General features: G+C 38.3%; 3 protein-coding genes across 7 annotated transcripts in view; 2 read left to right on the top strand and 1 right to left on the bottom strand.

The window, feature by feature from the left end:
* Positions 1 to 1,902: 1,902 nt before the first annotated feature.
* Positions 1,903 to 5,912, top strand: LOC146462302 (rhodopsin, GQ-coupled-like). 2 transcript variants are annotated; one of them, XM_085085845.1, is made up of 2 exons: positions 1,903 to 2,143; positions 4,559 to 5,912. In XM_085085845.1, exon 2 carries the CDS (start codon positions 4,578 to 4,580, stop codon positions 5,580 to 5,582), a length of 1,005 nt encoding a protein of 334 aa, XP_084941971.1. In that variant the 5' UTR covers positions 1,903 to 2,143; positions 4,559 to 4,577; the 3' UTR covers positions 5,583 to 5,912. The 2 variants fall into 2 exon arrangements, with proteins under 2 accessions (XP_084941971.1, XP_084941972.1); XM_085085846.1 differs by lacking the exon at positions 1,903 to 2,143 and adding an exon at positions 4,194 to 4,467.
* A 684-nt stretch (positions 5,913 to 6,596) lies between these two features.
* On the top strand, positions 6,597 to 10,039 carry LOC146462301 (uncharacterized). 2 transcript variants are annotated; one of them, XM_085085868.1, is made up of 4 exons: positions 6,597 to 7,158; positions 7,643 to 7,710; positions 7,858 to 8,139; positions 9,210 to 10,039. In XM_085085868.1, the coding sequence occupies exons 2-4, from the start codon at positions 7,650 to 7,652 to the stop codon at positions 9,797 to 9,799; spliced, it is 933 nt and encodes a 310-aa protein (XP_084941994.1). In that variant the 5' UTR covers positions 6,597 to 7,158; positions 7,643 to 7,649; the 3' UTR covers positions 9,800 to 10,039. The 2 variants fall into 2 exon arrangements, with proteins under 2 accessions (XP_084941994.1, XP_084941993.1); XM_085085867.1 differs by having other exon boundaries at positions 6,597 to 7,710.
* A 2,518-nt stretch (positions 10,040 to 12,557) lies between these two features.
* The window catches only part of LOC146462300 (uncharacterized), a 41,502-nt gene continuing 27,595 nt past the window's right edge, over positions 12,558 to 26,464 (bottom strand). Inside the window, exons 2-10 of one of the 3 annotated variants that reach the window (XM_085085924.1) lie at positions 21,540 to 21,600; positions 21,432 to 21,458; positions 20,120 to 20,146; positions 19,633 to 19,659; positions 17,735 to 17,778; positions 17,481 to 17,534; positions 16,987 to 17,049; positions 16,349 to 16,367; positions 12,558 to 14,780 (exon numbers count right to left, since the gene is read on the bottom strand). In XM_085085924.1, coding sequence (XP_084942050.1) covers positions 13,702 to 14,780; positions 16,349 to 16,367; positions 16,987 to 17,049; positions 17,481 to 17,534; positions 17,735 to 17,778; positions 19,633 to 19,659; positions 20,120 to 20,146; positions 21,432 to 21,458; positions 21,540 to 21,600 — 1,401 coding nt within the window. In that variant the 3' untranslated portion in view covers positions 12,558 to 13,701. The remainder of the gene's footprint in view (positions 14,781 to 16,348; positions 16,368 to 16,986; positions 17,050 to 17,480; positions 17,535 to 17,734; positions 17,779 to 19,632; positions 19,660 to 20,119; positions 20,147 to 21,431; positions 21,459 to 21,539; positions 21,601 to 26,464) is intronic. The other 2 variants (XM_085085925.1, XM_085085923.1) reach the window with 2 other exon arrangements.

Below are 26,464 nucleotides of genomic sequence, written 5' to 3'. Positions count from 1 at the left end.
ACTGAATAATCCAACTGTCCGAAAAGTCATAAGACTTGAGCAATTGTTATTCGAAAACTGGGAGTAGGGCAGGCACTAACCACAAAAACTGTAACTTCCGGCGTTATAATCAGTCCTTCTAAAGCTGAACTGCGTGTTTTGGTTAACTTGACTTTTGGAACACGAGAAACTGTTCAAAGATTGATGCCTTAACTAAATAAATTCTGGTTAGCGTCACTCGGGTAAGCCTGTATTTAATTCGCAAAGCTTTCATTTTGAATTTACATGTAAGGCTTATCGTGACTGAGAACAATAGTGGAACGGAAATCACAGAAAACCGGAACTGATTTATTTATTAAATAAATTTCAACTGGTGTACGTGCGGTTGGGAATCCTTCTGCGATAGAGGGCCAGACTGCTAACATCTTGAATTTTGCGAACGGGATTTTGAGCGTGATGCTCAACGAGTTTGCCTATAATTCTAAAGGTCTCTGAAGAGTCTCTTGGCCGAGACGAAACGCCGCATCAGACTAACCACGAACATTTCACAAGTATTTGACAATTTTTCACTTTTATTGTATAAATCTCAACTCGTGTACGTGCGGTTGGGAATCCTTCTGCGATAGAGGGCCAGACTGCTAACATCTTGAATTTTGCGAACGGGATTTTGAGCGTGATGCTCAACGAGTTTGCCTATAAATTCTGAAGGTCTCTGAAGAGTCTCTTGGCCGAGACGAAACGCCGCATCAGACTAGCCACGAACATTTCACAAGTATTTGACAATTTTCACTTTTATTGTATTTATCTATTTATTTATTTATTTATTTATTTATTTGTTTTTTGTTTGTTTGTTTGTTTGTTTGTTTATTTATTACATCCATTTCTGTTTTTCTCATGTAAAATGTTTAGCGCAAAGTTAACTCAAAAAGGTTTTCCTTTCACGCCTTTTATGTATGCAGATACTTTATCCCGTCGTTCAAAATACCGATGACTATATTTCCCTTTAGTCAAAGGTTCAAAATAACTACGTAGTAATAAGCGCGACTGCATTTTATAACTGCCAACTATTTCCGACACCACGTTCGATAACTGAACAAATTATTTACCGTCAAAACAAGCAACTAAAATCGAAATCACCTATCCTGACCACAAGAATCGAGATTCAGCAATCCTTTTTTACTTTCAAAAAAAAGAACTAAAAATTAACTTAGGGTTAGATGAAAATGTTCGTAATTTTCAACAAGTATTTGCATTCCTATAGTATTTTATTTTTCACATATCGAATCAACAATATGTCTTTGTTGTTTCAAACGTTATGTTTTCAATTTAACCTGAGCCCACGGTTGTTCGAAAGCCGATTAACGCTAATCCCTTGCTAATTTTAAAACTAACGGTAAAGGAAAGTCTAATTCAAAACTGAGGGCAAAAGATATTTTGGAAGAATTCTTATTGATTAGTTATTCAAACTCGAATTAGAGTTCACGTTAACTCAGGATTAGCTTAATCGGGCTTTCAACAACTGACCGGGTCCACCCAAATACAAATCTGTCGAACCTAATTGATTCAAACGTCGAACTTTACTTGTCAGTGCGGTAATCCTTTCATAAACATGATTTCAGTGATAACATGAAACAGACAGCACAGAATATTCGTACTAAGTGAATCAGCCTCATTATCACATAGGATCACTGCCGCAATGAACTAAGTAAGTTAGCGTGCTAGTGTTTTTTAACGTCTCCCTTGAAAGTAGGAGACTCAGGTGAACCATAGTTTCACATTTTTTTTTGTACGTTATATCTTGCTTTCAGTGACTAACTTACTGCGGTTGTCCAGCCCTATACCACAATGTCCGTATTGGCTTCCCACTCGATCGTTTTCTTATCGCATTACCTAATCCTCCCCACACGACCACAATGACCCGGCCCCTGAAAACGACCTGCGTGGGAGACAAATATGTCCGTATGCGAAATACGTGAACCTCCAGGTTAATTACAGCACGATTTCTCAGTTATAATTATCCAGTAAACTCCAGCTCGTTTACGGTGTTGACTACTACTCCACATTTGGCCGCATTCAACATTCTATCTGCACCTCGTAAAAGTTGGTGCTCATCTACATCAAGTTTAGTTCAATCGTATCAACACTGGTGCGTGTGCGAACCAAAGTGAGTGTTTAATTTGTTTGTTTTTCAAGTATTGATTTGCTTCATTTGTTATGGCTACATTTATTGGTACGCGGCTTTTTATCCGAGGAAGGCTAATGTTGTTCTCGGCTGCTGTTATGTCTTGAAATACTAAGCATTAATTGATTCAGGGACCACTTTCGTTTTACTTTTCTACGCGATTACAATATTAGTGCGAACTTCTAGAATGATTTCATTTGTATGCTACAGAGTCGTTGCATGCCTTTGCGTTTGTTTAATGTTATATGCTCAGAATGTACTTAGTACGTTCTCTTGATTTACTCACGTAGATTAGTTTTTATTTCGATTTGTGCATTGCAATTCGAACAACCGACAATCGATCAGTTTCAGCGTAATGGCGGCCGTTCGTGACTAATGTCTCCTTGAGCTGGACACATTTTACAAGAACGACTGCGGTTCAAACTCTCTCGAAAATTTCTCTTTTATTGTTATTATTTCGCTTCATTGTTTCATTATAAGCAATTGTTGTCGATATCATTTTCTTATAAATCTACTCACCGATCGACTTACGAACGTAATTCGTGACTATCTTGGATTCTAGTCTGTTATTCTATCGCCGGTGACTTACCGTATTATCCGGTACCGATGACCTTAATATGCAGAGAAAATATTTTATTTGGACTAGGTGTGTGAAGATGTTGTTGAAATGCGAAGGCAGCATAAAGTTCTTTGTGCGTCAATTCTAGACCCAAAACAAAATTTTAATTTAAAATACATTAGTTTAAGATATTTCCCCAGAATAAAGTTCGATCTCTCTTTTTGTTAGAATACCCGAGAAGATTCTTGTCGTGCGATTCGAACTCGCGTTAATGGACGAAGACCGGAAATGACGTGCATAACGTCGCCGAACCTTTTCCGGTTAGATTCTTTTTTAATTTATTTATTTTATTTATTGCTTCCATCACTAATACATTGTTGTTCATGATAACTATACAATACTAAATAAAATAGTGATTAGGGTGTCTATATAATAGCAAGAAAATGCTTGAAGTTATAGATCCCTTTAGATTGAGGTCAACTGCAGCTTAGCTAGATAATTATTATCAACTAAAAATAGTTTTAATGATGAGAAATAGAATTGTTGACAATATTCATATATTCTTATATTCATATTTACACATCTGGTATTATTACTAGTCAAGATTTCAAGAAAATAATCAACGAAGCAATAAAATAGAACATTGTACTTAATTAGAGGGAAAATTTTGCAACTGCTGATTTGTCAGGAATATATATATATTTTTTTTTCATTTTTCTCTTATACAAATGTAATGCTTTGATTTTTCGTGTTTTATCATCAATGGTGTTCCATATTTTCCCCTGTATTTCTATACCACGTTGCGAGAATGCTACATTTTTAAATTTTAAAACAGACGTATAGATGGCTTTTTCTTCTAGGAAATTTAATAACTCCACTCTCGTAAAAACAGTGGAAGTATTCACTGTTCCCGAACTTTGATCGGATGAGTCGGAAAAGTAAACACGCGATCTGATCCTCGGCTACGTGCACTGCTCACTTCACACAAATTTTCATATCTGTCTGTACCTTTAAAGATGAAAAATCGGACCCGACCAAATACCACTCCGACTATCTAGTACGGAGGGAAGCACTGAAGTATTTCAAAGCTCACACCGGACTAATCACATGAACCACTCCAAGAGAACTCGGCTAACGATTGTTTGAAAAATAATAGAAGTCTGTAATTACAACTGAAAACCTATAGAAAAAAACTATTCCTGGCTTATATGATGACGCATATCTTTGGAACGCGCGTCGTGTCTCGGTAATTTTGTTAAGCCTGTTTAATACGTTCATGTAAAGTTCCCCTCTCCACGACAGTCATTAGCGCCTAACGAAGGGGCATAAATGAACGCCAGTACTTCTTTTTCTTAAATCAGCATTATGTCAAAACTCAATGAAAATCGTATTTTTATTTAAATAAATAAAATAAATAAAAAAAAAAAATAAATGGGAATTTCAGTGTGAATCCATGGGGTGGCTCTTCTCTCCACTGTTTCCAGGTCGAATTGGAATTTGGAAATGTTGGTTTTTGTGGAGGGAGGAAAACCGGAGAACCCGGAGAAAAACCCTCGGAGCAAGGACGAGAACCAACAACAAACTCAACCCACATATGACGCCGAGTCCGGGAATCGAACCCGGGCCACATTGGTGGGAGGCGAGTGCTCTCACCACTGCGCCATCCCTGCTTCACGCTACTGCGTTGTTTGTTTCTGGCCACAATACTGTCACTTTTATCAGTGGTGAACAGTTCTACGGCTTTCGGGTAATGGACACACTTTTAAGAATTTCCTCCAGTCACGCAAGTGAGAGAATACCCGTTGCACTAATTCTTTGTTCTTATTGTATTTCCTCAGACTGTACTTAAATTCAAGAATGAATCATTCAACAACCTCACAATTTTCCCTGCCGCCCCGCGGATCATTCCAAGAGACAGTTGAAATTCTCGTCACATGTTCCTTGGTGCTGTTCGGGGCGTGTGGTAATTCACTCGTATTCATCGCAGTCTGGAAGGAGAAGTCGTTGCGAACAATACCCAACGTGTTTGTTGTGAATCTAGCAGTGACCGACTTTCTGTTTTCAACGACTGTACTACCGCTGACCACTTCGACATTCATACAGGGCGAATGGAAACTGGGCATGCGCGGCTGTGAGCTACAGGGATTTATGTTTGGTGCCGTTCTAATCGCAACCCTTGTCACTATGACAGCAATAAGTATCAATAGGTTTATCATGATACGGCACAGAACGATGTACAGAAAAGTCTACACAAAGAAAAAAGTTTGCTTCATGCTGATAGCGATTTGGTGCTACGCCATTCTATTCGCATCTCGACCGTTTTACGGTTTAGGAAGATACGTCTTTAATCCATACAATGCTGTTTGTTCTATTGATAAAAAACCCGAAAGCGCCAGTAAGATATCAAGGATTCTGGTCTACTTGACGTTATACGCAAATATCATCATAATAATAGGTTGTTATATTGGGATATATCGCACGGTCAGTCAACACAGACGACAAATGAAGACCAGACAACTCAGCAACCCCACACGAGCGACTAACAGCCGTGCATTGTTCGGAGAAGATATACACATCGCCAAAACAATGTTCATTGTTATTGGTTTATTTGGACTTTGTTGGTTTCCGACAGCAATTACTGGTATCGTTGTTATATTTAGTGTCTCGATTCCTGGCCTAGCGCAAGAGTTCTTAATGTTCAGTGTGTGTTTAGCCTCTGTTGTTAATCCTATTGTATATGCCATAAGAAACAGACGATTCAAGGAAACATTTAAGAGAGTAATTGAGATGCACTTTTCCACGCATAACTCAGTTGAAAGAACTGGCTCAAATCGACTCGAACAGCTACAAACAACATTATAGAACAAACATAATTTGTTGTTTTTGTTCAACTGAAAACACAAATGTACAACAAACTGAATAAGACAATGGGAAGATCAAGACATTTTAAAAAGGTTAATTTGTATGTGACATTGAAAGCTGTGTTTAAAAATGAAAACAAAAAAGGCACCAAAAATTGTCAACACAGCAGGAACTTTTACAAAAATCAAGTTAGATAAAGGACATCTATCAGGGTATTTAATTTATTACTTAATGGTAAGACCCTTATTAATTATAAACGAAGACGTTTTCCTTCTATAAGGAAGTTTCTTAACCTGACGAAATAAATTATTTACTAATGGTGTAATAGAATTGACATTTCATTTTCTGTCTGTGTGCGTGGGGGCTGAATCCAATAATTTTTCAGGGAAACTGGAAGGAATCGTGGTCGGGCAAATCACGAAGTCCTCAACTCGGAAAAATACTATAGAATTATTTAGCAAAGATGCCGTCGAAGTATAAAGCATTACTTTTAAATAAAAGGTAATTGGAAATTGGTTTACCTTTACTGTCTAAATTGCACCTCCTTCTCCCTCCCCCTCCCCCTTCCACCCCACCCTTATTAGCCGACTAATAAGGGGTGTTTTTTTGTCTCAGTGGGCCGTTCAATACGTAGCGGGGGTGTGAGTGTGTGTGGACGGGGGTAGGGGGAGTTCGAATTTTTTTACTTGGGTTTTCCGCTGGTGAGATTCCTTTTCTACCGAACATACCTTCAAGGATTGCTTCCGAAAGGTTTCTCTCATCATTTTCAACTGACGACAGATACAAAAAGCCAATGCATTATAAAATTCAAAAGCTTTCAATGGTGAACGATGATGCGTCAGATGATTTAATCAAAGCGAATGACAACAGCGAATCTTCACGTTAAAAAAATAGCCGCTATACGTTTTGTTTTTAAGGTAAAATTCCACTCACATCGATCTCAAAAACCTCGGAATGTACCTTGATCACATGTGCAAAACAAGTGATGATTCTTCACTGGAAAGCAAATTTTCTCCATCAGAAAACAGAGACTCAAAAAACGCCCCGATCGCGCGGTATCGTGCTCGGTCCTAAGCCCTCATAACCAAGCTCGGTTACGCCTTAAGGACTGGGAACGAGGTTACTTGCAGTACTTTTCTCTCTCGAATTTTCCGTTGGGGCATTGCAAAATATCGAGGGAGAAACCTTAGCTTTTGTAATTGCAAAGCAGTCTAGCCAAAACTAGACAAAGCTTTCCTTTGTTCCCCTATGTAAATGCCAGCCAGATATCGATGGACTTTTAGAATTCAAACACCTTTATTGTTTCGCACGGCAGATGTTTTTAAATGCTGTGTTTTAGAAGCACTTCAGATAGTTTTAAGCTATTTTTCTTGAATGTAAACAGAAGACTACAGTTGTTCAAAGAGCTAAAAAAAACTTCTCCAGCCAATAAGACACTATCCATCGAATAAATGTATTAGTTCGACTCGTGTATTACTTATCTACTGGATAAACCTTAGTTACAGCCTCTTTGAACAACTAGGGAAGGAACTGAGAACAAACCTGAAAAGGACGCCTGGAGTTATTCGTATGCACGGTAATCACATCACATAACGTTGATTTCTCCCGTTTTGCGAACAATTTACGGTTAGAATTCCCTAATCGTTATTCACCCCTACATTTCTATATTTCGTTTAACCGGAAACTGAAAAAGCATTTATTTTGCGTTTTTGCTGTTATTAAATGCCATATTGGAAGAACCTTTTTTGTGCTGGCTGTTGACAACCGCGTGCGTTTCATAACACCTTGTCTAAATGCAAGCACTAGTTTATTATTAAATTGTATACCTCAGAAACATTGAAGTTGCAATAATTTGTCCGCAGTTCAAGTTTTCTTCATAATTTGTTTATATTATCGAACATTCATTTATGACTTAAGGAGGAAATCTCCACCGGTAACAAACAACTGTTTTTTTGTTTTTTGTTTGTTTCTTTTTTATCAATTACAGGTAACACTAACAAACCATGATTCCCTCTGATGTGCTATTGTGTTATGAATTTCAGTTTCCTCTTTGCCTAAAGGTTTGTGATGAACTTCTCGGCAGTTTTACTATTGTCCCTGTTCGTTTCAGTTGACTTGAATCCAAATGGTGAGTTATTTCCCTTTACATTGTACCAAATAGAATGTGGTCGGACGGCTGTACGATCATTTAGCTTCAAACGGCAAAGTATTATCATCAATAATTCGTGAATACATTCCTTGCTAACTGATATATTTTATATTTTATCGGTATCAGGTGTCCATGAGCCCAGGTCTCGAAGATCGGTAGTCTCTGGAGCTATCAGCAGCTGCTATGTAAATTTCTTCATTAACAGCAAGCCACCAACTGGTTTCCGAAGAAACGCCAGCAATATCCGTTACATCTGCCAGAGCCCTCCTAAACAACTTGTTCACGTTTATGCCACCCTGTTTGATCTTGACTACGGAATCCCAATCTATTCAGCATACTATGTTACGAAGGAACAAGCGAGTCAGTTTGGAGCTGTAAACAGGACTGGTGGATGGTACCAGAATAAAGGTATTGTCGTAGTCTCGTAGGTGCATTCGATTGGGAAATCAGGATTTAGATTTTGAAATACGGATTATGAAATGAAATCTTAAAACGGATTAGTCCATTTAACCTTATATGCTCCGTTTGTAGATCAGTATGGTGAAAAATTCCGAATATAAGCGCCCCGGCCCACTTCCACATCTCGGGCACTAAATTCCGTCCGAAGACAAAGACGCCCAAATATTAGCGCATGAGATGTCAGGGTTATCTTTTATATGCATCAGTGGAATAGTGTGTCAAGTGAGTTTGAAACAAAAATTACCCTCCAATAACTAGCCCTCCCTCGAACTGAAAAAAAACAAAAACGAACGAACTCGTTCAGTTCCGCTGAACTGAATACGCTCCAAAGAACTCCGGGCTTTGAAATATTTCAGCCCTATTTCCAGCTTCCCTACTTAACAAGCAAAGTTGCAAATCCTATAACTTAAGATTGCTAAAATCATCAAGTATGTTTGGCTTAGAGAAAAATGTCTTTTAAGGACGGTGCCTACTTTTGTCACTGCGTATATGCTCTGCGCATCTCGAGATACTTGGGTTTCCTATGGGTTGTCCCTACTAATACCGGGATATTTTTGTGCGGTTTAAAACTATGCGGAGAAAGCAGATCTTAGCAAGCGCTCTTGGTGTCCAAAAAGAAAATTGGGGGTAGCCATGCATTTTTCAGAGATAATAAAGCTTTAATTCGAAAAAAAAAAAAACGCCATAGATTTCTTTATATTTTACAGCTGTTTAGTATTATTGTTGCTTAATTATCTCAAAAGACGCGTGGTTGCCCCCAATTTTCTTTTTGGATTCCAATAGCCCTTGCTAAGATCTGCTTTCCCCGCATAGTCATTAACCGCGCAAAAATACTTCTGTATTAGTAGGCACCGTCCTTAACTGCATGAGTAATTTATTAAGCCGGAAATGGTGTAACAGTGTGGCTATACTGCTCGTAAAGTTCATTAGCTATGTTACTCAACTTTTCCGCAAAGCAACTTCTTTACACTCAAGCACACTCCATAATTCATGTTATCCCTTTCATCCTTTCATAAAAGGTATTCCCAAAAACAACCAAGGAAGCACAAAGATGTATCGTGGAGTGCGTTTCATTCACAAAGGTCACCTGCTTCCCGCAGGAACTTTCTCGTTCAGCAAGGATCACCTCCGTTCCACTTTCACTTTCACAAATGCCGTTCCACAATATGCAGCATTTAACTCAGGCCAGTGGGCTAAGTATGAAAGGCGGATACGAACATATGCCACAAACACATGCCGTGTAAAAGACGGTACATTGTACCTCCTCACTGGCATCTCAGAGGTTCGTATTCAAATTAGAGACGGACAGCCAGTGGCGACTGTACCACCTGGTCCTATAAAACGTATAAGCAACTCGCCGAATATTGTGATTCCCAACTCTCTGTGGACAGCTGGTTGTTGTGTTCGTGCTGATGGTGAAGTGTTGGGATCGTTTTCAATGATTGGCAATAATGTTCAGAATACTAAACTGATACACATGGCCCAGCTGACCGTTGCAGTCTTAGAAAAGTTTCTTCATGTTGGACTGGACGGCACTGGTGGTAAAGTCATCCATTTATTTCCAGGCAACCGTGAGTGCTCGAAGGAAGGGAACAATGTTCATGTTTAGTGAAAAACCTTCGTTGAAACCACTGAGGGTGTGATTGAAAGGCTCTTTTTTTCTTTTCCGGAACACTATGAATAAGTGAACGAAATAGTCTTGTGCGTAAATAGTTAGAAATAAAGGAAATAAACTCTGGCAGTGTCAGTACTTAGAGATTTTAAGTGAAAATCATTTCATAATTCCTGCCGATATACGATGTTCAAGGCATATTTCAAATTCTTGTGGCTCAAAATTCCTAAAGTAGGAAATTTCTTAGACAGCGTAAGATTTAATTGCCTCTTGTTTTGGAATAAGCAAGGACTTTCTCCCTTTTCAGCTTCAATAAAGGTTTTAATGTCAAACATTTTACTGTATTTGGCTATAAACGAGAAGGAACTACTACTTTTCAGACCGGTAAATTCTGGGCGGAATTTTTTATATCTCCAAATGTTACCCGGGCATCCCATCGTACTCGGGCAGCTACATGCTTCTGAGATGTACCTCACGGCCCTTAAATTCTGACAGTTCATATACCGGTATAGGATAAAAACATGAAAAAAAAAAAAAAAAAAAAAAAAAAAACGGAAAGAGGCATAATAAGCCCGCATGGTCTGTTGGCCATGCAAACTTTCTGTCTCAAATTGCCTGTAGCTTCCTTTTCAAGGTGAAGACTCGTGCACAATTTTTGATACAAGTGCATGGATGGCTTTCTTTTGCATGTAAATGAAAACTCTTCCTTCCCTTTAAAAGAAAGCTAGAAAGGCAATTCCGATGCGCTTATTAGTTGATGCCACAACTGCGACCTCGATCAGCTATTCCTATTTTCATTTTTTCATTTCATTTTTGTATTGTGTTTTGCCATTTTAATCTATTTTATTTTACCATTTCGCTGAATACCTATGAAGTAGCCTTTCTAGGCAGAGGAGGACATTTTTCAGTTTTTCATTCATTGGTGGTAGTTACAGTTACTGGCCTGCTTTCATTGCCACGCTTCTTTCTGAGTTTTCATCTCAGTTGTTTTCTCAATTATGACCTTTACAATATCTTAGTTTAGTGGACCAAATGTTTACTTCAATCACATCACGTGAGCATATATTCAAGATAGTGCAAACCAAAAATTAGTACACTGCCATGGTTCGATTTAAAGCACTTCTTCGTAACGGCCTGTCCTCCCTTTAAAGTTATTTTTATTAACCACCGGGATATTTCAGTATACGACTTTATACTTCTCAGCGCATTCTAGCTACGTTTTGGTCCGTTCGAGGCTCAAAATATGGTGCCCATCTCCTCTCTTAAAGAAAATCATCTCTAATGATCATCCTACAGTTTTCAAAGAGTTTGAAAGGCTTTACTGTTTTCGGACGAGTTTGTTGGACGAAAATGTGGCGCCAGGAATCAGTGAAATTGCAATGAGTGGAGATTTACAGTGATGCCTGCGAGCTTTCGAGGCCCCAAGAACACTTGTTCGCACCTCGCACATCGATACTGAAATCAATTCGGGAGGGGGGGGGGGGGGGAAGGGGTTGTTGGCGTTGGTCTCCTATCAAAAACGCGAAAACGTACGAGAATCTCGGTTTGTGGAAGCCATTTAAGCGAATTTTCACCCCTAAGGGACGGACCATTAGAAAAGTGATGGGGGGGGGGGGGTTGGGGAAAATACAAAAAAAAAATTCGTGCAAGCCAAAATGCCCGAAAAAGAGATTCTTGCAAGCTGAGACGGAAGAAAAAAAAATTCTTGCAGAAGGAGATTAAGAAATTATTATAGAAAATAGCTTTAATAGTATTTTAATGACAGAAAATTTCTTCCAGAATGCCCCAAAATGGCCTTTTTAATGTTTTGAAAATCTAAATTTTTTTGTAGAAGTTTGTTTTGTATGAACAACAAACCAACCCCACATTTTGTGTCGTGGCTGGAATTTACCCTTACTACAACTCAGTATTTTGTTTTGTGTTTGTAACTGATAGTAAACCCAATAATCACGAGCAATAGGTCAATTAGTTTTGAAAAAAAAACGATTTTTTTCAGTAAAACGCTTCCAGCATATCTGCTTATCCATAAAGCGCTTTGTAGTTTTATTCGTTGGGCCACAGAGTGCTTTATGGTTACAAAATTTAAAAAACTGAGTAATTTTCAAGAAGTCCTGTTAAACGCTTGTAGGAGCATCTAGATTGAAGGGCAAGTGTTCACTTTATTCACCACAATATGCTCTGTGGCTCATTATCAATACCACAAAGTGTTGTTTTTGTTTAGTTTTGACCATTATGCTGTAATTTTTAGATATTGCCTCAGGGGTTAAAGGTAATCATTCCAAGCCCACAAAGTACAACTTTTTTGAAAAATCCTTTATTTAAAGTTTTTTTTTTTTCTGGAAAACAAAACAAAAAAATTCGTGCAGAGGGTATCAACCGAAAAAAAATTCCTTCACAAGCAGTGAGCAAAAAAAAAAATTCCTGCAAACTGAAAATCCCCCACCAGCGTTTTGTTTAATTTTTTTGAAATCGTCGAACCATTTTCTTTCATCACCCTTGCTCGCTTTTTTCAAAGGGTATTCGGGTGGTACCAATTAGGAACGGAATTTTCCCGCCACAATCGTCAAAATTAAAAAAAAAACACGATTGTTTAAAACTAACCTTTATTAATTCCCATCAGGTTTTGTGCCAAAAGATAATTTGGACATTTTCCCGTTTTGAAAATAGCTGTCTGACATTGTTGTAAGCAACTATAGTAACATCCGTCACTTTTCCACGGAAGCCCCCCCCCCCCCCCCACGGGAAAAAGCCCCTATATGCAGTCTAAAAATAGTTAAAATGTTGCTTTAAATGCTTTCTCGAGTAAAGTTAAGTCTTCTAAGTTTGGGCTTCTAACTTTGCAAAACGCCGCTGTATCTGAACATTGCGTTCACTGTTCCATAATAACAAAATTGATGTCACCGAATTCGTTTTTTAGTTATAACGACTTAAAGCTAAAATTAGGAGTTTTTTTTTTCACAGGTTATACTGTTGCTCCATAGCTTCCAAAACAAATGTATGTTCAGTTTGTAACATCCTTGTCAAATTAGAAAAGATGTGTTATCATTGCGCCTATTGTTGTTTTCCTGTCGACTTGGAATTTGGGAATGTTGGGTTTTTTTGTGGAGGGAGGAAAACCGGAGTATCCGGAGAAAAATCATCGGAGCAGGGAAGAGAACCAGCAACAAACTCAACCCATGACGTCTCGCCTCTGTGTCATCTTGCTTACCAGAGAGAAAGCCATCAAACAGTTATGCCGCTCAAATATGCTATATTGTCTTAGAATGCCTCAAAATAGCAGTTATTCCTTTTCTTTTTTAAAATCGTTTGCGCCCAAACCTCTCAACCAGCCTAATGTTTGGTTTATCAACAAAGGTGATAACTAGAGGTAAATAGGCCACCGTAAAGAAATTCTATCTCTGCCTCAAAATTATTCAAAATAAATTAAACAAAATTTTACTCCACAAGAATGTAATTATAACAATCTTTATAATTAATTATGAGGAAAATAAAGGTTGTTGTTGTTGTTGGTTTCCATTCCCCACATACAGAACACATTATCTTTAAAAAGTGACCCCTTATCTATTTAAAGTATATAGTCAATTCAGTCAATTATTTTGCAAGCACAATAAATTTATTATTATAAAACCTGGCAACAGTTTACATTAAAATAAGAAGCCTTGAAGGGTTTACAATAACTGCAAGAAATTGACTCATTTCGCTCAAAATGGTAGAAGTTAAAACTTCTAATTTGCCCCCACTCTGCTATATACTTTAACGCCTTCGTACTTTAACGTCAATGAATACCCACAATTTAACATTAAAGAGCCAAGTTTGAAAATTGCAGCCTTTTTATTGCCTCCACTGAATTTTATATTTCCCCCTTTTGTGCTTGCGGTTGGAGTATGGTGGCTGCAAGATTACACCCACTTATACAGGGCGCTGTTTATGTTGAATTTTCCATCTTTGGAATTATTTGCCACTGCCAAGTAAGTTTGACCTTTGTACTTAAATGCTGTCATATCCCACCCTCTATGTGTTGGGATCTCTTGGTACTTGATGAACCGCGCTCCAGAGGCCTGGTACACAACTGACTGTGTGTATGGTTTCTTGCCGGGATCATAGGCATTGGCCACACCCACGTACGTTTGACCGCTGATCACAAATGGATACAAGGTACGTGCTTCAAGAGTAGGAATGGACTGGAACAAAACGAAGCTGTTACCATCCCACTTGTAAATGAACGAGTTGGTTTTGTAGCTGCTTCCAGAATAGTGATTGGCAAAGGCAAGGAAAGTGTGATCATTGATCTTAAAGGACTTCACATCATCTGCTCCATAAGTCTGAAGAGATTGAAATTTCACAAAATGTCGTCCTGACCACTTGAACACAGTAGACTGAGCAGAATACTTCTGTTTGGAGTTGTACTGGTTTGCAAAAGTGATAAAAGTGTCATTGTTTATAACAAACGAATCACACCCTGCAGCACCTTCAGTTGCTATTTCCTGAAACTTGCTGAATTTGTCGCTGCTCCATTTGTAGATGACTGACTTTAGGGAAAAAGTGCTGTCATCATAGTAGTTTGTTATCGCGAGGTACTTTTCACCATTTATCGTAAAAAATTTGAAGTGGCTTCCTCCTTTTGTAGGAATTTTCTGGAACACCGCAAAGAGCTTTCCATTCCACTGGTAAATAACCGAGTCCAACTGGTGAGTTCCGTCTTTAAAGTTTGTCACCGCGATGAAATGTTTATTAGCGATTGAAAAGTATTTAATGTCATTTGCTCCTCTAGTGTGCAGGTTTTGGTACAAATTAAATCTTCCAGTTGATCCATCCATCTTGTAGATCGTGGAACTTGTCTTGTGCTTTTTAATGTCGCCATAATTGTTGGCAAAAGCAAGATACAGACTTCCATCAATGGTAAAATGTTCCACGGACTCAGCTCCTTGGGTTGGTAAGTCTTGAACTTTCTCGAACAAGTGAAACCCATTGAGGCATTCTTTGTTAAGATGGAAAAAAACGATAGAAATATGTAAAATTAGGCCCGGAGAAAGATATCTTTTTCTCTGATTTGTTCAGTGATTATTTTTCTTGAGAATGAGAACAACGATGAGATCTCGCCAATGGCACACTTCTGCAACCTCTTAGAATAACATGTTATTATGAAACCTAGAGGGTGTTTCAAAAGTTCGTGAAGGGCTTTTCCCACAAGCATATGTGTTGCCTAATTTTTGTACTATTGGAGGTTAATTTTAATTTTGGTTATTTTAAAGTTATAGAAGTTAAAGATTTATTAATTTTCGCCAAAATGTGTACATTGCAAATGCGTTTCTTGCTAGCAAAAACATGGAGAAAGAGTCCCCCTGGGATATCAATTCAAGAAACTTGGACAAAATTAGAGAGAAGTGGGCGTTGGGTGAAAAAGTGGTCAGGTTTTAAAGCTTTTTAAGACAAACCAAGCAAGAACAGGACGACAAGGTGTAAGGCAGTTCTGAACAAACCGCCAAAACACTCATCGGGAAAACGAAAGACGAACGACGAAAGTAGTCACTAGAGAGATTGCCTAAAAGCTACTGAATAAACGGCCTGGCTGGTTCTAGAATAGCGATTGATCGATACGAAGGCAGTAGAGAGTAGAAACCTTTTAGACGTCAATTACTCGTTTCCTTCCCCAAGGTTAAACTTTAACTGGCAATGAACGTTTGCAGCAGACAGTCACATGGTACAGAATCCGCCATGCTGGAGAGCAAGTAGCGTACTGGGACATCCAAAAAAAGAAAACGACTTCATTTTGTTAATGTCCCAGTGTGTAGCATGCTCTCCAGCGTGATGGATTTTTTTACCATGAGACCGTAAGCTGCAAAATCCCATTACCTGTTATTACTTGATAAGGAGGTCAAGCCTTTACTCAGCTACCAATCCACTGCGGAAGATCGGGTAAAAAAAAATTGTTTACCTCCACAAGATAATTACCTTCATAGAGACGGCGGTTCCCCAGCTTACACAAACAACGCAACCTGGATCTTAATCCAGAAGAAAATCTCAAGAGCTTACGAATATACATACAGGGATCTGGTTCCGAAAACAATGGGAGAACTGAAAACACGACTTCGCCAAGGATTGAAAAGAGGTTCCATCGGTAAGCTTGCGTGAAGTGGCCCATTTTATACCGCTAGGCCTTTAAAATGTTATTAAAAATAACAACAATGCAGCCCACTGATATCATTTTTAGAAACAGTGTAGACATTGTTAATTAACTTGAAAGACGTTCATAGTTTTTGAAACACCCTTAACCCTGTAATCGAATAAAATATATTTGGAAAATGATTATCCGTCCTGAAAGTATGATTTCTTCTGCAGTCACCATAAAAGGAAAAAAAACCGAAAATTAATATGGTACTAAAACCTTTCATATTTTTTTTTTATCCTGAGATTGGTTTTGCACGGTCACACTATTAACTACTGAATAGCTTTATTAAGAGTCACAGTCAAGTTCTTGTCACATATCAAAAGATACAGCACTACTGATAACGCAATTTATGTAACAATAGCAAAAAGGATAGTTACCTGAGGATCCAGGGGACGACTAGAAGTAAAACATAACAAGTGTTAAATTAAGAATTCAAAACAATAATGAAGCTATGACGCTGTAATGGAGTCCATAATTTACTTATTTGATACCTTAGATTTGCCTCAGTTGTGATGGTGGTTACAATTAATATTTGCCACTTAAGTAAATGCGGGCAACATTTTCTTGCAACTTGTCGCGCAACGAATGTTGCGTTTGGATTGTTTGTTACAAATATTACCACCTCCGAGCGCAACAAATTTTCATGCTGCAGAAAGTAGACACGACGTGTAATAAAATAATCGCAACTTGCAACGCAACATCTGTGCATGTTGAACGACATGTTGCAAAAAAAATGCAACTTGTCGGCTAAAAAAGGTTATACTAATAGTCAAGCAAATATAATACAAGGAACGATTTAAAACTTAATCATAATTAGTACAATATTTCGACTGGCCATTCCAGCCTCTTTAGAAAACTACACCAAGCTTGCATACGCAAGTGCTAATATCGATCAATTTTTACATCCTACGTTGTATCGGTCTTATCTCGTTTAGGAAGAAAGATTTTTCTTTTCGATTGAAATTTTAAAAACATTGTAGATTGGTCTAATCGAAAAAACGAAAATAGTACAAACCTTAGTCTTGCAGGTTCCCGGCGTTCCCTTTGGTCCAGGTGCTCCACGTTCTCCTTTTTCTCCCTGTGCAAAAAGACGATAAAGTATCTATTGTGAAGTTCGAAATGAATTGAGCAATTTGGCTGGGTTATTCACTTAATTTAGTTCCTTATTGCTTGGTTTTTATTAAGTCTAACGCAGCACTTTTGATGTTTCAATGTCAAATGAAAAATTATAAGCGATGTAAAGTGCGCAGACTGTCATTGATGAGGCCATGAGGTTAATGTGGAGCTCATAATGGCCCTGTGATAATGGAGGGGTAAGAATCTCATCGCAGGTTTTTGTTTTCCCTGTATCTTTTTAACTGATTTATGCTTCTGGATTACGTGAATACGTGAGTTTCTTTGATGAAAGAACATTGCATGCATTTATATACATTCATCAAATAACCTCAAATTACAAAATAATCCTTGAGAATGGTTTGTGGTCTAATACTAGCAGTGTAATACACTTACCTGCTTTGCACCATTATTGATCTCTTTTACGATGTCCGGTTCTCCTTTCTCTCCCTTAAATAAAAATATTTTGGTTCCATTTAATTATTTTCAGATTGCCTTTAAGACAGGATAAAACAAACGAGGGTAAAAAAAAAGGTTCTTTTATCAACCAGGGGGACGCCTTCTTATATTGTACACGTGCATTGAAGCAGTATTAAGAATGGAATTTTAATTTGACAAACGAACAATGCGGGACTTGTCAGGAGACCAACCTTTGGACCTTGTTTTCCATCGCGTCCGTCACGGCCATCTTTCCCTTGATTGAAATATTGCACAATTAAGAAGAGGAATCAATAATAGGTCAGAAAATCAACAAAAATTTTAGAGTTGTGCCAAAACCTTTACAATAAACTAAACTTATGTTGTAAATGGTTTGAACCCAGGAGTCATGTCATAAGTACGTAAATTATGATCATCCGGGTGAGTGTAGTCCTGAGAAGGACTGTTTGTGGTGACTTTGACTGACGTTTCGACAACGTGAGCGGAAGTCATCTTTAGAGTCAAGTGAATTGTGGAACGTCAGTAGGTGGTATATACGTCTCTGGTTGTTAACCTGATTGGTCAACGAAGTCCAGATGTTATTGGTCGTTTGTCAGTAAGCCGTGATGTTACTGGCTGTGAAGACCGTAAAAAGTGATTGGTGCGTTTCGATCCGTCTTTTGTTAGTCAAAAAGTCCGTGGGTCTATTGTTAGTAAAATGTCTATTGTTTGTCTGTTTCGTTGTTGTTGTCAATAAGTCGTTTGTATGGTGCAGGTAGTTGAAGGCAACGGTTGAGTGGCGTTTGTTCTAAGTTAGTAAACCAGCTTTCCAGAGTGAGCCGTTGATAGTAATTTGTACAGTAGGTAATGCACTTGGCAGAGTCCCAGTCGATTCTGTGGTTCGTTTGTAAATGGTGCTCAGCAATGTGATTGTTGATATCACCATTTCTAGTTGCTCGTTTGTGTTCAATCAGTCGTACGTTTAAATTTCTGCCGGTCTCACCAACATAAGTGGCCTGGCAGTCGCAGCATTTGATCTTGTAAACTGCTCCCTGTCGGCGGTTCGGTTCGTCTTTGTCCTTTACTTTCGTCAGTAGCTGTCGTAAAGTGGTTATAGGTTTGTGAGCTACACGGATATCGTAGGGTTGTAGAATCCGTGCGATAGTCTCAGAAGTGCCCCTTACGTAAGGTATAGTCACAGTAGTTACGGGAGTCGCGTCGTTGTTTGTGACGTTAGGTTCAGTGTTCTTGTAAGTGTTACGTCTAACAAAGTCCTTGTTGTAGTTGTTCTTGTTGAAAACGTTGTCTAAGTAGTTGTTTTCGTCTGCGAGTCTGTCAGGTGAGTCACAAATCAGTTGTGCTCGCCTTGTTAAGGTCTGTATAGTCGTTGCTTTGTGAGAAGGAGGGTTGTAGGATGACTGATCCAGTAGCCTGTCAGTATGTGTTGGTTTCCTGTAAACCGTAGTACTTAGTTTGTTGTCGTTGTTGTTACGGGTAACTAAGCAGTCTAGAAAAGGTATTTTACCATTTTCTTCGATCTCCTTAGTAAACTGTATGTCAGCGTTCTGTCTGTTAGGGTGTTCGTGAAAATCGTCGATTTCGTCTTTGTGTACTGCTGTAAAGGTGTCGTCTACGTATCGTAACCAGAGCGGTAGTGTTCGTTTGTAGGAAGAACTCCTTCTCAGTTTGTCCCATGAACCTAGTTTAATGGCCTTAGCTTCCACGAGTCTCCTGTAGCTCAGTGGTAGAGCATCCGAACTAGTAATCGGAAGGTCTTGGGTTCGACTCCTGATAGGAGCACTCGGATTTCTTTTTTGCGAGTATGCCTGCGTCACTTTCTAGAATAATCATCATTCTCATAATTTAGTAACTTATAAACTTATGTTGTCAGTCACATTAGTCTAGTCAAAAAATGCATTGTCAAAACATGAAGTGAAAAACGCCCTACTCTCCCCCCCCCCCCCCCCTCTCCCTTCTCCTCCTCTATGCTCACTCAAGTAAAAGATGACTGAACTGACTTTCAAAACAAATTGTTATGAGTTATTTTGTTAACTGAAAATACAGGGAAGTATCTGTAATAAAATTGTCTCAAATCAATGAAAATTAAAATTTAACGCTGTCAGTGATTTACCGTTTTGTCCATCGCGCCCGTTATTTCCTGTTTAAGACAAGAAAAGAATTTTCATAAAATAGAATAGTTGCATGCAGTTTCGGAAAACCTTTGAATAAACTGCAGTTCCTTCAATAATGACAGTTTATTAGCTAATTTTAATTTGGAAATTAAAACACATATGACTCTTGTAATAAACCCAGTGGTTAAACTCTACGTACCTCTCAATATAGTTTCGCCCTTATATTTTATAATTACTTTACTAAGCATTTCAGTTAAAATCGTAGAACTTGTTCCCAGCTTTATTGCGGTCGTCGTATTTCATACATACTCTAACAGGAATTACAAGGTTTCCATCGAATTGTTCATGTTCCCTCCCCTAACCACTACCACCCTACCCCCAACCGATATTGTTTTTGGTTTTTGTTTGTTTGTTTGTTTGTTAAGTAGTTGGGAGTTGGAATACTTATAAAAACAGCAACAATACATAATGGAACGACAACATCACCGTTTAAACCATCGCGCCCATTTCGTCCTGTGAGAGAAAAAAATATATATTTTAATTAAACAGTACGTCTATGAAATATGCAGCAAAACGTTCTGTACAGTCGAACCTCTCCTTGCGGACACCTCTCTAATACGGACACCTCTCTATTACGGACAGTTCACTTGGTCCCGGGAAAATGCCCATACATTCTTTGTAACAATAACCTCAATAATACGGACCCTCTATAATACGGACAACGGACACGATATCTCGGCCCCAGGGAGAAAATTCATACAAACTGAACCTCTTTATTACGGACACTCCAGTAATGACAGTTCTTATTCAACACGATTTCCTGTTTGTTGTTACATTTCAAAGTGTAATCAATTGTCTCATTGTTCATACGATAACAGTCAAGAGAGGATGAATCCTCTCTTGAACAGTATCATTTGTTTTCACAGGCAATCAGTAAATATTATATATTAACGTGTCATTGTCATTTGTCATCAGGATTTCTTATTCTTTGAAGACTCTCCAGTTGTTGCTTTCCTTTCTCCCTCTTTTCTTCTCGACATTTTGACTTGAAAGACCATCTTTACGGACAGCTGGGTTTTCTGTAAGATCCAAGCACTTCTCTAAACGCTCAATGAGTTTGTGCGGTCCAGTGAAAATATATTCACATGGGATCTCCATGCCTAATCCTCCGCCCCCGATTAACTGCCTTCCCACATACGTTGACAACTCCATTGGTCCCTGGCTTTGCAAAAAAATGTCTTAAAAGTCCCAAACCCTCTTAAAACAATTTAAATGCACCTCAAAGACTTGTTTGGGCCAGTTCGACTTAAAGAACACTTCATACCATCAATGGAGCCTTTTAAATGACGTAATATTCATGACCTCTATAAAACGGACACCTCTCTAATACGGACACTTTGCTCTGTCCCTTCGGTGTCCGTATTAGAGAGGTTCGACTGTACTTAAATCTGGTGACGGGTGTAATATTCCAACTGGCCATCATTAACTACGCCTCGATCATGTCTCTTAATGGTTTGCCAATTCTTAATAAGCTTGTAATCAAAACTGTGTTAATTCAATAGCAGATTTTACTCGTCGACAATTCCTATATTTCTCAATTCATACCCCTATTTTCTGTTAAAAAAAACACACTGAGAAAATCTAAAATGCCAATGATCATCGCTATTGGCATTAATATCATTATTAATGACATTATCATCAACGATATCGTTATCATTGTTATCATTAATGTTGTCATCATCCATATGATGACGATGGATCCTTATCATCATAATCACCATCACCGGTTATTAATTACCATTAATTCCATCTTTTCCGTCTTTTCCTACGGAGAAAAACAATTTTGTTAAGATCTGCAATTAAAAACCAGAACGCCTTAACTATTTTTAAAACGATGGAAACTTACCGTCCTTGCAGCATCCACCTTGACGATTACAACTGTTTTGATTTGTTCCTGTCACAGAAGCCTAAAATATACATTTTGAAAATTAAAAGGCTGTACTTAACATAATATTTTATTATACCAGTTTGTAGATTTAATCCTGAGAATAAGAATCAACAAGCTGTGCGATTTATTGAATACATGATGGTTTATTGGCTAAGGTTGCGTATGTTATAATTATTCTTTTTTTCATGCGACCACGACTTTGAAGCAAAGACATTCATTTAACAACGCAATGCACATTGGATAAATTGCATGGTATATGGTGGTCACAAACTGCTAAGACATGAGCCATCCCTGAAAACTGAAAGGATCATAATATGTCCTACCGATTTAGCTACCCGCTCTTGACTACGAATTTTGTTCAAGCGGGTAATTTACAGGAAAGATCTTCAGACTATCTTAGCCATCAAAAATTAACAACCCTTCAGTATATCTACAGTTTTTATTTCTGTTTCATTTCAGTCTTTTTATGTCAGTTTTAACACATGGCTTTTTTCCGCTGCTTCCTCTTCCTTTCTCGAAATAACATTTGTACATCGATGATATAAATGAAATTGGATTAAAAGTTTTAATTTCAATGTTTTGCTAATCCTCTAATGCTTTTTTTTTTTTTTTGAAGAAACGTTGGCACGATGAAGCTGTTCCCTATTATTTTCGTCTAGCTTCAACTTCAAACTAAACACGCTTGGATTTGTTTGGAAGGTTTTATGTCCTAAATTTTGCATCACAGAATCCGGTGCCCTGCTGGACAACTACACAATGCATACTGTTGATTTTTTAGCAGTTTGCGCTCTATTGTTGACTGCTGGGGATAAGGATCAACTTGAACGCAGACCTTTTGCTCTTTTGGAAGACACTAATGTCTTGCGTTTTTCTGCTCTCTCGTCTTAAACCCGCAATAATGTCGTATCAGTGGTGAGCGTGTGGACAGCAATGACAACATCGTTTTCTGTTTACTTTCTCTTCACCTGCCGGCTGTGGTGAAGCTCTGGATAGAGCATCGGTTATAAAATTCTCGTTTTCCTTTAATGTGAACATCATAACGTGATGGTTATGACAACACTCGTGGTGAGTTGTATGTGAAACACATAGTATTAAAAGTCTTCTTTTTAAAGGCAAAGAAAGGCAACAGCTCTTTTTGTCGATGTTTGAGTACTGCTGTCTCTTGATTCGCAGACACATGGTTTGTCATCCTTTTGAGGGGTACGTAAGTAACACTCTCTTGAAAGACGCTGCTCTTTCACTTGTTATAATATGTGCCAACGCTGGGGCGCTAGTGATCTCTTTCTTGATGGCTTAACATGCTGTTTGTTGTGAACTTCCTCTCGTATAAACAGTTTGTTTTTGTTTTTTTCGGGCATAGTGCGGGTGTTAAATCTGCTGTCTTTTGCCCACAGCGATTGAACTAGTTAACAAAACCAAGATGTCCTTGGTCTTAAGGTGCTTTCATGTTGCGTGACAGCTCGCACTGTCTTGATTTATCTATATGTACTTTCGTGAGGCTAATTCAAACGAATGAAGAGTCTTGCAATCGAGGTTCAGTTAACCATAAATTTCTCGAAGATGGATTAAATGATAAGCTTTTGTTTCTAGGGAAAAAAATGACTGTGGCACGGTCAAGCTGCACCCCTGAAACAAATTTGCACATGGTTTGATGTCGCAAGTGCTTTTTCAGAGAAATGTATTATCCTGTGCAGGAAACAATATTTTTTTCTTATTCTACATGTCTCTAGCTTTACACAAACAGTTTTATCGTAATTTTTGAAAGTTCTATTTTCGAGCTGCGAAATTAATTTCTTCCGCACGGTTCTAACGAGCCCTATTAAACAACGCGCACAAGATTCGAACGTTCAAATATTTTCAGGAAAAGCCAAATGTTTTTCTGTATCTTCATTTTTCCTTATGAGGCTAGAATTATTTCTGTTGCAGGTGTATTCAGAGAGTTAAAATTTGTCTGTCAAATTACAGACAGATAGTCCCGTTGAACTAAACTACGACATCTGATCTTGAATTATGCTTGTAAGCGGTGCAATTACAAGACTTCCGGCAAAACCTTCACCTCCTTGTCTTCGGACGTCTATCGCCTGTGCCAGGAACGTGAGTAACTGAAAAATTAACTGGAGCTGTTTTTCCAATTCCTGTCAGCAAATTTCCACGTCTTTCAACTGTTCAGTTACAAGTTTACAAACAATCTCGAATTTGCTTTGTCTGAGAGCTTTCTTGCCTAATCAACGCGACCACTTATTCCCTCGGGAACCTCTCAATCATTGGAAATTTTATGTTTTCTTATAAAGAACGATAAAGCGATTATGGTGGGCCTCTCGCGCACGTGCTACTTTCGCCCTCGCGTGTCTCCCTCCCTTGCGCTCCTCGCTTTTCATCGCGCTCAATATATTTCACGTGCCCTCCACACAGGCTACGACTGGGTTTCATTATAGATTTTCCGATTCACTGTCACAAGTCCCTGCTTAGGGCCCTTTCGAAAACTTGAAAGCGACTTTGCTTTCTACATACGTAGAATTCTGCAGCTTATACCTGTGCGAACCACGCATGAAATCTGAGGAATGAGAGGATGCTGTTGAGGGTGACTAAGAGACGTTACCATTACTGCCAGATATGATGAGCGCCAGCGCTGAAATACACTAGCGTGCACTCGTCTGGTGTGCTGTCTTTCTGTAAGGGTGTAGTGGTAGACTGGGCTTGTAACTCCGGCATTATAACAGTAGCGCCTTTAATTGGCTCTTGGATTAGCATACTGAGTCCTTCTTTTCCACAGTTACTTAAAACACTTATACTAGTAGTGTTCTTTGCTGGGCATTTCTTTGTACTGATCGGATGCCACGGATTTGCTACACAGTTTAACAGGCTTTTCTCTTCGTGCGTCCTTGGTGTTCTCATGCAATTACGATACATAGACAACGAAGGTTTAGCTTCTGTTGTTTCAATCTATAGCTTGGGTCTATCTCCTTGCTTGTCGTATCTACCTGTGTTGAATCGCCCTTAAGCGAATAAGGAGGCCAAGAGCCAAGCTGGTTCGCTGTGGCGTCACCAGTCGTTCCTGAGAAATTGCTATCCCCTCCTTCAGGGAAACCCAAGTTTTCCTCAATGCATTTGTAGTATGGCTCACGGAAATGTGAACCAACAGCTAAGTCCTTTTCGTAGTAGTCTGTCACTGCTCGCACAGGACAGTGGCATTTTCAATTTTGCTGCCGCTACTGCTGCAATTGTATTGGGCTTTGTCCAGGAGAGACGTCAACTTTCGTAAAATAACTTTTGGGTCTCGCTTTTGTTTCCATGAGAAATTAAGTTACTTAGGTTGTGTTTTCCGACTTTTCCACCCCAATATTATTCCTCCATTGAGTTTGTTGTTGACGTTTGCTTTCTCAACCCAGTCTAAGCATTTATGGTAGCAGTCGGGTCAGGCGGTAAAGTCTGCTTGCGTCGGATGAAAATGCGACTATTCTAGTACAACAAAAAAATAAATAAAATTGAATTCGAACGAAACCATGAACGAAACGGATTGTCTCAGTATTGCTTCAGTAGCATTCTTGAATATTCGAGTAAAATGCAGAGTGAAAATGACTCAAAATATTCCTGACATTTTGATAGACTACAATTGGATTTCTTGTAGTTAAATTAAAATTGTTTTCCGGATGAATTTTTGACTTCTTCTCCTTAATTCCTCCTCGAAGTTTCCTCACTAACTTGTATGCAGCTTTCGATCGACGTTAAAATACATTTTTTCATGTAATAATTTTGCGCTACATTTTCCCTTTAGTTTCCCTCTAGTATTTTTTTTTACTTTGCTATTTGATACCGAATTACTTCTTCAAATAATTGGCATTTTCTCATTCTGTTAATCAAGTGGGCGAGCTCCGCTTCTTTTTTTTTTTTTTTTTTTCGCGAGCGTGTCTGTAAATAATCTCGAAGTATTATGACTTCCTGTGTTCGGCATAAGTCTTATTATGTTAAACTAATTGCTTGCTTCCTTCATTTTTTTGCTGCTTCATTCACCATTGCCTCTGTTTCACTGATAAGAATTCAGCATGCTGGCTTTCGTCTTTTAACCCACACACTCCAACTTTTAAGAGCCAATAAAATTAAAGAGATCCTTCCTACCATGTCGCACCAGTGCTTCAGTTTAGTGTGAAAACTCCGTAACCTCCACAAAAGTAACGTTCTTGATTGTATTCTGCTGGAGATCTCGTTTTCATGTTCCATTGGCCTTTTATATCAATTGCTTAGTGTATCGCGTTTTTTTTGTCATGAATATTTCGTAGGCAAAAATGAATCTCTCTGATATTTCTCTCGGATAATTCGTTTAAATTAGCATGGGCTCGTAAAATGCACTAAGCAAAGCCAATAGAATTCAAAATATCCTGCGGCCGTTTTAAAAGGTTGCCAAGTGGTTTTGAAAGCCTATCTTCCTTTGTTTTCATTTTAATTGTTTTGATGGTTGTCAGAATTGTCTATTTCAGCTACAATATTTCTAGGGTAGTACACCTCTACATATTTTGCGTATTTATTTGTATCGTAGGTTTGTATTTATTTCCTCGTCTGAGTAGAAATTATTTTTGTCTTTTTTCGCCTTACGGATTACAGTTTGTTCTGGCGCTAATTATACAAGTTATTTCTTTGTCCTCTTCTTGACACGGTTTCAACGATTCTTAAAAACCTTTTGTTCGGTAGATGACGGCGTAAATAAATTACAGAGTAATATTTTGTGACCGACAGCTTTTTATAATCTATTCTATTAGTGACCAATTGCAATTTGCCCAAGGGCAAAAATAAATTGACGCTCAACCGTAAAGTTTTATACAACACAATGATAAAACACAAAAGTAGTCTAGACAAGTTGACAATCTAAAAATAAACAATCTAGTGCT

Source organism: Pavona decussata, unplaced genomic scaffold (assembly GCF_977016875.1).
Source record: "Pavona decussata unplaced genomic scaffold, jaPavDecu1.1 SCAFFOLD_190, whole genome shotgun sequence".
Taxonomy (NCBI): domain Eukaryota; kingdom Metazoa; phylum Cnidaria; class Anthozoa; order Scleractinia; family Agariciidae; genus Pavona; species Pavona decussata.
Note: the sequence above shows the minus strand (reverse complement) of the source record. Positions and strands in the feature narration are given on the sequence as shown.

Coding starts and splice junctions, on each gene's coding strand:
- LOC146462302 (XM_085085845.1), top strand. CDS start 4,578: ATGAATCATTCAACAACCTCACAATTTTCCCTGCCGCCCCGCGGATCA.
- LOC146462301 (XM_085085868.1), top strand. CDS start 7,650: ATGAACTTCTCGGCAGTTTTACTATTGTCCCTGTTCGTTTCAGTTGAC. Junction 7,711..7,857: donor AGTTGACTTGAATCCAAATG/GTGAGTTATTTC, acceptor TATCGGTATCAG/GTGTCCATGAGCCCAGGTCT. Junction 8,140..9,209: donor TGGATGGTACCAGAATAAAG/GTATTGTCGTAG, acceptor CTTTCATAAAAG/GTATTCCCAAAAACAACCAA.